This window comes from Myxine glutinosa, unplaced genomic scaffold (genome assembly GCF_964187855.1).
Source record: "Myxine glutinosa unplaced genomic scaffold, kmMyxGlut1.1 SCAFFOLD_2247, whole genome shotgun sequence".
In the NCBI taxonomy this organism is placed as follows: domain Eukaryota; kingdom Metazoa; phylum Chordata; class Myxini; order Myxiniformes; family Myxinidae; genus Myxine; species Myxine glutinosa.
The window spans coordinates 59,908-73,105 of NW_027618342.1; the positions used below are offsets into that span (position 1 = coordinate 59,908).

The 13,198-nt window shown below is 43.4% G+C and overlaps 1 protein-coding gene across 1 annotated transcript in view; it reads left to right on the forward strand.

The window, feature by feature from the left end:
• Positions 1 to 12,819, forward strand: part of LOC144889284 (NBAS subunit of NRZ tethering complex-like) — a gene marked incomplete at its 3' end in the record, with an annotated part of 72,068 nt that extends 59,249 nt beyond the window's left edge. Inside the window, exons 9-10 of the mRNA XM_078769362.1 lie at positions 8,069 to 8,147; positions 12,715 to 12,819. Of these exons, the coding sequence (XP_078625488.1) occupies positions 8,069 to 8,147; positions 12,715 to 12,819 (184 nt within the window). The remainder of the gene's footprint in view (positions 1 to 8,068; positions 8,148 to 12,714) is intronic.
• Between the last annotated feature and the right edge of the window lie 379 nt (positions 12,820 to 13,198).

Sequence of the window (13,198 nt, forward strand, 5' to 3'; positions counted from 1 at the left end):
TTCAAACAAGGTGGATCTGGGGTGAATTAGCGGGGGTAGAAAAGATCAAGGTTTTGGATGGGGGAAGATACGAGATGGTGGTGAACAGCTGTTTTAAAGACCTGGAGGGAGGAGTGGGATTGAAGGGAGTGAGGGAGTTTGTTCCAGAGGCGGGAGAAAAGAGGAATGAAAGAGTGAAGGTGAGCAGAGAGCCGAGATTTCGGCAGTTTAACCATCGGAGGGTTGCTGGCAGATCTTGTGCGACCTGTAGGAATATTTGGGGGACAGAGCACAGAGAGAGCTGGGGGTGCAAGGCCGGAGAGGAGTCGGTAGAAGACAGAAAGACCACCTACCTGCCTGCGGTGAGTGAGTGAAAGGCCCTCAGAGATAGCTTCATCGCGGGAGATTCCAATAATTCTGAAAGCTTTGGTTTCAACAGCGTGAAGCCGAGCTAGGTGTGAGGCAGGAGCACCGGCCCATAGGGGAGAACAGTATTCCATTGAGCTGCGGATGAAAGCCTTGTATGTGGTGAGGAGCTCAGGTGTGCCGAGGAAGGACTTCGCACGACGGAGGATGCCCAGTCGGCGACTGGCTTTGGAGGCCAGCTTGGAAATGTGGTTTTCACAAGAAAGATCATGGCAGATAGTGAGACCCAAAATCTTGAGCGACAGAACTTCTTGGAGAGGATTGTTGAGAAAGTAGATGGGAGGGTTGTCCAGTCGATCTTTTCGGAGAGACATAGTAAGAGTGTGAGATTTGTCAGGATTAAAAGACATGTTCCACTTGTTTGACCAGTCTGTGATTTTGTCCAGGTCTTCAGAGAGTGAGGAGGCAGCAGACTGCCGATCTGAGGGAAGAGGAATGGAGCGGCAGAGAGTGGAGTCATCAGCAAAGAGATAGAGAGGATTTTCGAGAGAGTCAGAGAGATCATTGATGAAGACCAGAAAAAGCACGGGGCCCAGAACACTGCCTTGGGGAACTCCAGCCTGAACAGGAAGAGGAGATGAGAGAAACCCATTCAGGGCCACACGTTGACGACGACTAGAGAGGAAGTCCGCCAGCCATGCGTGGAGATTTCCATGGATACCAAAGGAGGAGAGTTTGGTGAGCAGAGCGGGGTGCCAGACCGTGTCGAAGGCACGTGATATGTCGAGGGAGACAGCTCTAATTTCCTGTTTGGCATTGAGGACCTCCATCCATTGTTGAGACAGCAGAAGCAGCATGTCCAGAGTAGAGTGACCTGGTCTGAAACCAAATTGATGATCAGAGATCAAGCCATTGGAGAAGAGGAAAGATTTCATATCCGAAGCAATGATGGATTCCATGACTTTGCTGATAATTGGGAGAAGGCTGATTGGTCTGTAGTTGCTAGGATCTGTTTTTGCACCTTTTTTGTGCAAAGCGGTGATGTTGGCTGATTTCCAAGCAGATGGCAGTTGACCTTGAGCAAAAGAGAGGGTGAAGAGAACAGAGAGAGGGTGAGATAGAGCAGCAGAGCAGGATTTTAGGACCCGTGGGCTGATGCCGTCGGGTCCAGTTGCAGAATCAGAGTCGAGGGTTGACAGAAACTTTTCCACCTTGTCAGGAGGAAAGGACACGGAGTCCAGGAGCAGCAGGGTACGACTGGGTATGGTGGGTACAGAGAGGGATGGGTTTGGGACACAAGATTTAGAGGCAAACACAGAGTTGAGGCATTCAGCTTTTTCACGTGCGGAGTCAGCTGTGTAGCCGTTTGAGGTAAGGGAGGGGATGGAGGGGGAACAAACACCAGAAACGGATTTGACCAGACGCCACCAGGATTTGGAAGAGGGAGACAGATAAGAGAGTTCGGTCTTGAGAACGGAGAGATATTGTTTCTTTGAGATATTTTGTTCACAAACAGACAAACAAACAAACAGACAGGTGTGAAAACATCACCTCCATCCACATTTGGTGGTGGAGGTAACAAGGGAATGATAAAAGAAAATAAAATGATTTAGTTATCAGCCGGCACTCAGCTCTGCGTCGCCAATTGGCTGGTAAGGCTTACTGGTCATTCAGCACCTCCAAACCACCGCTCGGGAAGCGCACAAAATGGCGCGGAGTCGTGTTCCTCGAAGTCCCAACGTGAGGTCCTTCTCACGCTACCGACTGCCCCGAACCTCTCTTGTTCAGTCGCTTTCCACAAGCGCACACTAGCCAAAGATGTACCACCACCGGCGACCAAGCCAGAACAAAGGCAAATGCAAACACAGCCGTTCTCTTTAAAGCCAGCACACAAGAGAAATGTAACCGCCTCCAACAAACGCCAGGACAAAGAGACCAAAAATGGTGAGACCGCATCTTTTTCCTCCAGCTCTGGAATGTCCATGCTGAGTGCTGACGTCCCACTCTCTCCAATCATCGAGCGCGACTCAATCATCCTATCGCACCTCCACCAATCACGAAGGCCAGGGCGTGGCTTCCCCGCTATGAGTCTTCGGGGGTAGATTCCAATCATCATTCGGGAATGTTCAGATGACGTCGCTCCCTTGCCGATCGGCAAACGCTGTTTCTGTCGGCCTTGGCACCGCCGCGAGTGAATTTATCCATTTGTTATAGTTGTTTTAATGAGCCCTCGATTTCCTGGCTGGCCGAATGTAATAAAACCAAAGGGAAGACCACAGGAGCAAATTACACACTGTGGAATAAATATTTAAGCCCTATAATTAATTAGCACAAAGCCACGCCCCTTATGGCGACATGCAAACGCTCTTACCCTGACAGGCTGCCTAATTACGTACATCGAGATGGCTTCGCGGCATAGGGAGCATGCTAAGCGACACGATGCTAACTTTCCTTTGAGGTATTTAATGCCTACCCTCACAAACGTAACAATATATTTTAACTGCCTTTTCTTCCTTTTTCTTCTGTTATCAACACTACATTAACCTCACTCCACCGACATTTGACACTTGATATTTGAACATTTTGATGTTTTATACATGTCTTTAGGGGAGGGATCGGGATTGGTGCACTTTTTGTCCTACGTCGCACCGCGGAGCGAAAGGGGGACTATGGTTTTCCCCTCCGTCCGTGTGCGTCCGTGCGTGCGTTCGTCTGTGCGTGCGTTTGTCTGTGCGTGCGTGCGTCAGCATAGGACCAAATTCTAATTTGGTGTGTGGGTACAACCCACGTCAAAATCCAAGATGGCCGCCACCATGTATGTCTGACGCCATGTATGTCTGAACCTTGTGAGCGGAATATCTTGAAAAATAAGCGAAGTACCAACTTCTAATCTGGTGTGTGGGTGTATCTAGGCATAAGGAAGAACGCTATTGAAAATTGGGTCGCCATGTCAAAATCCAAGATAGCCGTCACCATATATATTTCTGAACCTTGTGAGCGAAATATCGTGAAAAATAAACGAACTACTAACGTCTAATCTGGTGTGTGGGTGTATCTACGCATAAGGAAGAACGCTATTGAAAATTGGGTCGCCACGTCAAAATCCAAGAAGGCCGCCGCCATGTATGTCTGAACCTTGTGAGCGGAATATCTTGAAAAATAAGCGAAGTACCGACGTCTAATCTGTTGTGTGGGTGTATCTAGGCACAAGGAAGAACGCTGTTTAAAATTGGGTCGCCATGTCAAAATCCAAGATGGCCGCCGCCATGTATGTCTGAACCTTGTGAGATGAATATCTTGAAAAATAAGCGAAGTACCAACTTCTAATTTGGTGTGTGGGTGTATCTCGGCATAAGGACGAACGCTATTGAAAATTGGGTCGCCATGTCAAAATCCAAGATGGCCGCCACCATATATATGTCTGAAACTTGTGAGCGAAATATCTCAAACAATAAGCGAAGTACCAACGTCTAATCTGGTGTGTGGGTGTATCCAGGCATAAGGAAGAAAGCTTTTGAAAATTGGGTCGCCACGTCGAAATCCAAGATGGCCGCCACTATATATATGTCTGAACCTTGTGAGCGAAATAACTTGAAAAATAAACGAACTACTAACTTCTAATCTGGTGTGTGGGTGTATCTACGCATAAGGGAGAACGCTATTGAAAATTGGGTCGCCACGTCAAAATCCAAGATGGCCGCCTTGCGTCTTCCACTTTGTCAACTCGCATCACTTCAACGACGGGGGACCTAGGCGTAACGCTTGTTGTCCCCGGTCGCACAGCGGAGCGAAAGGGGGACTATCACTTTCCCCTCCGTCCGTGTGTCCGTGCGTGTGTGCGGGCGTGCGTGCGGGCGTGCGTGCGTAAGCGAAGGACCGCATTCGAATTTGGTGTGTGGGTGCAACCCACGTCAAAATCCAAGATGGCCGCCGCTATGTATGTCTGATGCCATGTATGTCTGAACCTTGTAACCTGCATATCTTGAAAAATAAGCGAAGTACCAACTTCTCATCTGGTGTGTGGGTGTATCTAGGCATAAGGAAGAACGCTATTGAAAATTGGGTCACCACGTCAAAATCCAAGATGGCCGCCACCATATATATATGTCTGAAACCTGTGAGCGAAATATCTCGAAAAATAAGCGAAGTACCAACGTCTAATCCGTTGTGTGGGTGTATCTAGGCACAAGGAAGAACGCTGTTTAAAATCGGGTCGCCACGTCAAAAGCCAAGATGGCCGCCGCCATGTATGTCTGAACCTTTTGAGATGAATATCTTGAAAAATAAGCGAAGTACCAACCTCTAATTTGGTGTGTGGGTGTATCTAGGCACAAGCAAGAACGCTGTTTAAAATTGGGTCGCCACGTCAAAATCCAAGATGGCCGCCGCCATGTATGTCTGAACCTTGTGAGATGAATATCTTGAAAAATAAGTGAAGTACCAACTTCTAATTTGGTGTGTGGGTGTATCTCGGCATAAGGACGAACGCTATTGAAAATTGGGTCGCCACGTCAAAATCCAAGATGGCCGCCACCATATATATGTCTGAAACTTGTGAGCGAAATATCTCGAACAATAAGCGAAGTGCCAACGTCTAATCTGGTGTGTGGGTGTATCTATTGGGTCGTCACGTCAAAATCAAAGATGGCCGCCGCCATGTATGTCCGAACCTTGTGAGATGATTATCTTCAAAAATAAGCGAAGTACCAACTTCTAATTTGGTGTGTGGGTGTATCTCGCCATAAGGAAGAAAGCTTTTGAAAATTGGGTCGCCACGTCAAAATCCAAGATGGCCGCCACCATATATATGTCTAACCTTGTGAGCGAAATATCTTGAAAAGTAAGCGAAGTACCAACTTCTAATCTGGTGTGTTGCTGTATCTAGGCATGAGGAAGAACGCTATTGAAAATTGGGTCGCCATGTCAAAATCCAAGATGGCCGCCGTCATGTATGTCTGAATCTTGAGATGAATATCTTGAAAGATAAGCGAAGTACCAACTTCTAATTTGGTGTGTGGGTGTATCTCGGCATAATGAAGACCGCTATTGTAAATCGGTCGCCACGTCAAAATCCAAGATGGCCGCCACCATATATATGTCTGAACCTTGTGAGCGACATATCTTGAAAAATAAGCGAAGTACCTTCTGGTGTGTGGGTGTATCTAGGCATAAGGAAGAACGCTATTGAAAATTGGGTCGCCACGTCAAAATCCAAGATGGCCGCCTCCATGTATGTCTGAACCTTGTGAGCGAAATATCATATCGTAGCATGTTTTCTGCGTGTTCCACTTTGTCAACTCACATCACTTCCCCGACGGGGGACCTAGGCATAACGCTTGTTTATATACAGTCGAGGCTCGTGGAGAAGCTGAAACAGATCAGGATATCAGAAACAGATCAGAAAGAGTGGAGGGAAGCACAGCAACAGCAGGATTGAGGGATTTGGAGAAATAAGGGATGTGCGGAAGAATGAGGGTTAAGGGGAGGGCACACGGTGTGGGCAAGGTGGATATAGTTGCAAACTCTCAATATGGAAAAACTGGAAACTTGGAAAGAGGTGGGCTTGGGAAGGGTTAACGTGGGTGGGTAGAAAATATCATGGTTTAGGATGGGGGATGATCTGAGATGGTCGTGAACAGCTGTCTTGTAGACCTGGAGCGAAGAATGAGATTGAAGAGAATGGGGAAGTTGGTTCGATCGGTGGAAAAAAAGAGGAACGGATAAATAAAGTAACTCTTTATCCAATTTGTAGTTATTAATAACCTTAAACCCTTTTTGTGATTTGTCATTATCAATAACTTGGAGATAATATACCCCATGTTATAATTTACAAAACTAGTCCTTTAGGATGCTACTCTGACTCGATTACAATTTTCTTCTGTCAGTTGAGCATCTAAATGGGTTGATTACCTTTAGACTCCTCAGGGTCATTCCTGCTCTTTGAGGGTCACAGTGGCCCGCCCTGTGAGACAACATTAATTGTGATACGCCACGGGATATCAAATGGGATAAGATAATCCAATGGGATACAATCCTCCAATGGGACATCATGTGGGAACAGATTCTCCAATGGGACATCATATTGGATCAGATCCTCCAATTGGTCCATTATATGAGATCAGATCCTCCAATTGGACAAAATTGGGATGAGCAATTAATCATAAAGCTTAAGCATAAACTTAAGTATTTGCTACCATTTGGAGGATATTGTTCTAAAGATGTTACTATTTACTCTCCTAAGGCTCTTTTTTTGCAAATCGCTGTCATGTTTTTGAGATTGGTTGAACCAAACAAAGGATGAAAAATATGAAATTGGAAAATGAGGGAGGCGTGGTAATCCCCACCCTGTGGAGTAATACTGATGTATGTACCGTGGTTTTTACGCGCGCATACTAGATCATCTGAAGAACTCTGCAAAAAATTTTATTACCTTGTAATTAAATCAAAGAAAGTAATTCAAATCAAATCATAGAAAAGAGTCACATCACAGTACCGGTATGAATATATGACTATACCGGTATATCAATGTGAAAAATTTTATCGGGATAACTGGTATATCGATATATCGCCGGACCCTGGTATATGCGTACATACTTGCTTACATTTGCCCAATTTTAGTATGATCTCTGGAACATGTCTGTTCAAATAGTTGAAGAAAGTTAACTGTATTTAACTTTAAATTTGAAGCCGATGACACCTATGAACGGGTTGTGATTATGCTCACATGGTTTGGGCTGGGACTGTGTCGCATATAATTTTTTATACTGAGCTAAGTCTAATTGATAATAGCCAAACCTTAAACACCGGTAACTGCAGATAACAGGTCGACTGAAAGATAGCAGAGAATGATCATTTCCAGTTTGGATATTCTTGAAGATGAATCACATTTTGGATTGTGTTCAAAACCTCTGGTTCTGTAATAAATAGTTTCTGGCCGCAAAATGTTCCCATGGCTCCTGGCGTGTTCCTCGTCCGTGAAACCATCAACTTCTTGGTGCTGCTGAAGCGGTTCAGGGAACCCAAGGATGGGGAGAATAGGGGGAGGGGGAGGGTCAGTTTGTGGATGTAATCCCACCTGTTACCATGATCCAACTTGCTCTTGGAGCCTGGGAAGATGCTGCCGGCACCGTGCGAGTTCTGCGAGCATGATTCCATCTGCTCCCGGGGTTTGCCAAAAGGTTCAAGGGTCCTAGGTGGCTTCTTCCCACTTCTGGGAAGGATCCACAAATGGCGTCCCATCCTGCAAATCACATGATTTCTCTCACAGGCTGCTATGCAAAAAAAACCCCAAACATTTAAAGCTAGGTGAATCATGCACGGGCATTCTCTGCACTGCAAGGTGGCCTCCGCAGACTGAATCTCACCTTCTCCTCATGTCCACAAATTGGTGCTGTGTTCCAGCTGTATGCCATCCTTGGATCCCTTTAATATATGGCTTTAAATGAAAAGTTAAAACTGCAGATGTTTATTTTGCTCCATTTGTGGGTGTACCATCTTTCATATACAAATGTTCCTCATCTCACTCTTCATCAATGGTTTGCAGTACCTCTGAACATTATGGCTAGTGTAAAGCTCCACTTTCTTTATAGCAGTGAGTCCTTGTGAATAAGCAATTCAGAAATCTACAGCACATATATTGTTTTTCAGAATATCACGTGCTAAGCCCTCTTTGACCAAACGAGACTGTATTCACCACTTCATGTGGTCTTTGTCCATGTCACAGCCTTACATTGGGACAAAGAGACTTGTGTCGATGCCGCCTACGTCTACTTAATTTTCTCGACCGCCTGGCAACATACGAGGTGAGTGTTGGTGCACCAAAATGAGTCTTATCGCTGGAATATTAACTGACAATGAAACTCTATCTGTTGCTATAGGCCTGAATTGTATGCTGATTAAGATGCATTGGCTAGACTATGTACATGACTAGATGACCTTTGATCTTTTGACAAAATTATTAATTTGTCTTCTCCATATTCCCAAAATAAAGTTTTGTTGAAAATTTGAGGGCAAAACAAATGGTAAAAACGTTATGGCCTGGACAGACACACACACACAACAGACTACTGAATCAGTCTACCTAATTAGTATCAAATACATAACAGATTGCCCAAATTGGTGAATAGTGCAACAGACTACTGAATCTAATTTGAAAGCAAACACGAAGAAACAAACCAGAGAAGGTATCCCTAACCCACCTAGCAAAATATTTCCAAAAACACGTGTGAATAGAAGATGTCACACAATAAACCGAAAAGCGATTACAGCCCCAACAATTGCAAAAAGGAAGAAATAAAAATATAAAACAAAATATCAACAGATATACACAGACAACTGGGTAAACGATAAAAAGAGCAGGAAAGTATATAAAAAAAAAAAAGAGTTGGACAGATTGGGAGTATAAAAGAAAGCTCTTTGGAATGGTTAAGAAGAGGTCAGCTCAACTGGGATGGAGAACGAATCATGAAAATGCTCAAGACCAGAAACACCACACCTATGGCTTTAAGAAAATGGTGGGACTGAGTCAATCGGACAAGTGTAGGTTCTACAAGGTGGAAACAAAGTACAAGCCACCTCCTGTCGGGGTATAAAAAAAAACTCATATCAGAATAGCTGTACACCCAAAGGCACAACAAGGTAGGTAGAGTAATCCACTGACACATCTGCAAAAGTCTCAATATCCCAGTTCCAGAAAACTCATGGAAACGTGAACCGAAAGCAATCTGTGAAAACAAGGAAGTAATACTCACGTATGACCTAATGATCCCATCAAGCAGGAACATAGAAAACAAAGCAATGCGAACTGATATAATACTGAGGTAAAAAAAATAAAAGAAGGCATTGCTAATTGAGGTGTCAGTACCCAGCGATTTTGGCCTAAACAATATAGAACTCAAGAAAATGACCAAATACCAAGACCTCAAAAAAATGAAGTGAAAAGATCCTGGAAGCTGAAGAGCACCAAAATGACCAGTAATAATTGGAGCAACAGGAATGATAAAAAAGAACCTTAGAGATCTTAAAAACCAGCCCAGGAAATATTACTACAAACAAACTGCAGTTGGAAGCTGTCCGAGGCTTGATGACGATTCTCAAAAAAGACCTTGGAACAAAACTTTAGGAACAAGAAAACTTCACCATCTGCTCCATGAATAATGATTCCTTGCTGAAACAGAGGTGGATACTTCGAGACCTGGTAGGACTCATTTCCACCTTCTGAATCCCGCATATGGAGATGACAACCAACGACACACACACAGACATACACAGACACACATAAGTGATTGCAAAACTCCGTCTCCTGCTATGTGGGGGACAGGCTTATAACAATGGCCCGGTGAGGACCAGAATGGGAAAGGATCAAGCATTTGTGGAAGATATTGTGACCCATGTGCATGGGTGAACGCATGAGGTAATGATTGCGAGCACATTTCAAACACTGAAGTGAGAATGAGATAACAGATGGATTGTGATGATTCCGCAAAAAGGGAGAATAAGGACACCTGATAAATGCAGTGTTTGGTGACATTGAGGGAAAACGAGCACCAGGAAGACAAAGAATAATTTGGATGGATGATATAAAGGAATGGTATAACATCAACGAACATGAGCAACTGAAAAGGAAAGCGGAAAACAGAGAAGAATGGAGATCCATGATTAGCAACCTTCGGATCGAAAACGCTACTTGAAGAGAAACAAATACATGAATGCAGGTGGGCAGTAAGCCTGGACTTTGGGATGTTGAGCAGATGAGGGTTTCTTATGGAATGTGTATAACTTGGGGTGGCTAGGCTGCTAGGGCAGAGGTAGGAGACAGCAGAAGGAGTAAGGCCAGATGTAAGCTTAATATAAAATAGAACCCACCAACCTAACTAACACCAATGGGAGAGAAGCAAGGTGGGAATTGGGAGTACCAGCCCAAAGCGTGGAGCCATACATCATGGAGCTGCATATGAAAACCTTGAACACCATTGGGATCAGTGATGCTTTACGGAGTATACCCAGGTGGCAACTGGTCTTAGTGATATTATCCTTGGTGATATGAAAGGTTATGGCAGATAGTGAGGTCAAGGAGTTACCGAGACTGCACATATTTCAGTGGCTGTCCAGAGAAGTGCATTGGATACTTTGATTGCCGATCCTTGTGGAGAGATGGGTAGAGCGTGAGACTTGCCAGTGTTGAACGTCGTGTTTCAAGTAGCTGACCAGCTACCTATGTTGTCCAGATCTGAAGTAAGGGATACAGCATCAGCAAAATGGTAAAATTGGTTTTCAAGAGAATCAATTGGATTATTGATATAAGTCCTAAAACACTGCCTTGTCAAACCCAATCATTTTTAGGAAAGGACACCATTAAAGGCCATTCTCTGTTTTCACTCATAGATAAAGCAGATAACCACTTGAACATGGAGCAGAGAACTTTGAAGGAATACCGTACATGCAGCAAAGTTTCTCTGACATTCTTGGCACAATTTGGTTCATCAGGAATTTTGTTTTTTTATTTGCATACCATACCTAACGTCAACACTACAATAATTGTCTATGCTTGTTACTCTGCGCTCACAAAGCGAAAAGCGGGTTAGGCGAGTACGTATGTCGTACGTACCTGCATACGTGTCTGCATTTTTTTTCCTGCGCTTGCAAAGCAAAATGTGGGGTTAAGCAATTGGTTGCGGCTGTATGTACGTATGTCGTATGTATGTCGTATGTATGTTGTACACGCGTGTCTGCATTTTTAAAATTCATTTTCTTGGAAACCGTTGATCTGATTGACACAAACTTTTCACCATAGGTGTGGCTCCTCCTGTAGAATTTTGGGTGGAAATTATGATGTCATATGTCACGTGGTACGGGTGCCATGTTGGAAAAACGTTGCACCTTTATATCTCCGAAAACGCTCAACAGAAAAAAATTAAACATCGCTCATTGTCAATTGGAACATGGTGCGTTGTCAACTACTGTCCATGGATATTAAGATTTGTTAATGCTGATGTCATCTTTGCCTTCATTATGACGTCATAATTTGACAAGTACAACACTTGACCGATCAGTATGAATTTTTTTTCTCTCTCTAACTGTTGGTCCGACTGACACGAAATTTTCACCATAGGAGCTCTCCTGTAGAATTTTAAATGATAGTTATGATGTCATACGCCACGTGGTACAGGCACTATCTTGGAAAAAAACGAAAAACGTTGCACCTCTGTATCTCCAAAACCGCTCCATGGAAAAATTGAAATGCGACTCATTGTAAAGAACTCCGCATGGGGAATAAGTGTTAACGATGACGTCATGGTGCCTTAATTATGATGTCATAATTTGACAAGTACATAGAAACATACATAAAAACTTGGGTTGAACATTAAAAAAGAACTTTTAAAATCTTCTCCAGGATGACTGCCCAGATCAATGCGGAACTTCATGCACATGATCTATCTTTGGGGAATTTAGGGTGTCCATGAATAAATCACAGCTCACATGGTCTGGCAGCCATATTGGATTTAACGTAAAAACTTCAAAAACTTTCTCCAGAACAGCTAGACAGATCGAGGGCAACCTTCACACACATTTACCCCAAGCCTTGAGTATACCATGGTGTTCACAAATAAATCATAGGTCACATGGTCTGGAAGCCATGTTGGATCAAAGGGAAAAAAAACAAAAAAATATTTCTCTGAAACAACTGAACCTATTGAAGTAAAACTTTCCAAATATCATCTGACCCCATTGCTGCATATAGTGTCAAAAATGATGTCATAGGTCACCTGGTTTGTGAACCATCTTGTATCTAAGCAAAAAATCTTTTGAAAATCTTCTTATCTTAAACCGCTTAACCAATCAATGCAAAACTTTAACTAATTGATCAACTACCCATGGGAAATATAGTTAAAAAGGTGATGCATCGGTCACTAGTCTGGCAGCCATATTGGATCAAAGAAAGAAAAAAAACTTGAAAACAAACAAACAGAGGAGCACCAAGTCCTTCTCAAAACTGCGCAGGGTAAGTATTCTATGACTACCATCGAGTTGTTTCATTAAACCCAAACATCAATGCTAACCCTCAAGTTGATCCAGTACCAAGTTATCAAACTGTTGGTGCTTGCATTGGCAGGCTGCTCGCCCTTGCCACATTATTTTGGCTTTGCACTTGATACAACAATTTCGTGAAGATCAGCTCTGCAATCATTTGGTTTCATATGAAGCAAATCTCAACCTCAACCTTTCTGGCGTTGATGTCCACAAAAGTGATATTTAACAACGTTCAAGAAAGGGAACTATTTGGCAGTGCTTCATCTTCAAAAGCTGACATTTGATCATGAGTTGTTGATTTTGATTCATTTTCTTTTTCCTGTTGAATATCTGCTACAGGAGATCCTGGGGGGTCCTCAGGCAGCAGAACGTCTTTATAATGCTGAGTTCTTTAAAACCTTCCGCAGCCAGAACCTGCTGGTGTCAGCACGGAACTACACACGGGTGTGTAGTCTTATCATTTTGCACGCAACAGTTTTTGTGCTCATCTATGTATTATGTGTGTAACTATCGTTGGATTTTTGGCACTCTTCAATACACGTGATCCTATCTCATTCCAACCTTCTTTACATTTTTTTTCTTCATTCCTCCAACACTTGTTTCCCATCTTCTCTTCTGTATCGTTATTTTCTTCCTTTCCCCATTTTTTAAATAGCCCATCTTACCTCACTCCCCTGCTATGCATAGCAAATACATAGATAGCTTTTTATTTGGATTCTTATTATTCAGCCTTTTAAAAATATAATTTAAATAATAAGACATGCTAAACTAAACCTTTTCTCACCAAACGCTCCTCTGATGGTATCCATGGAAATCTCCACGC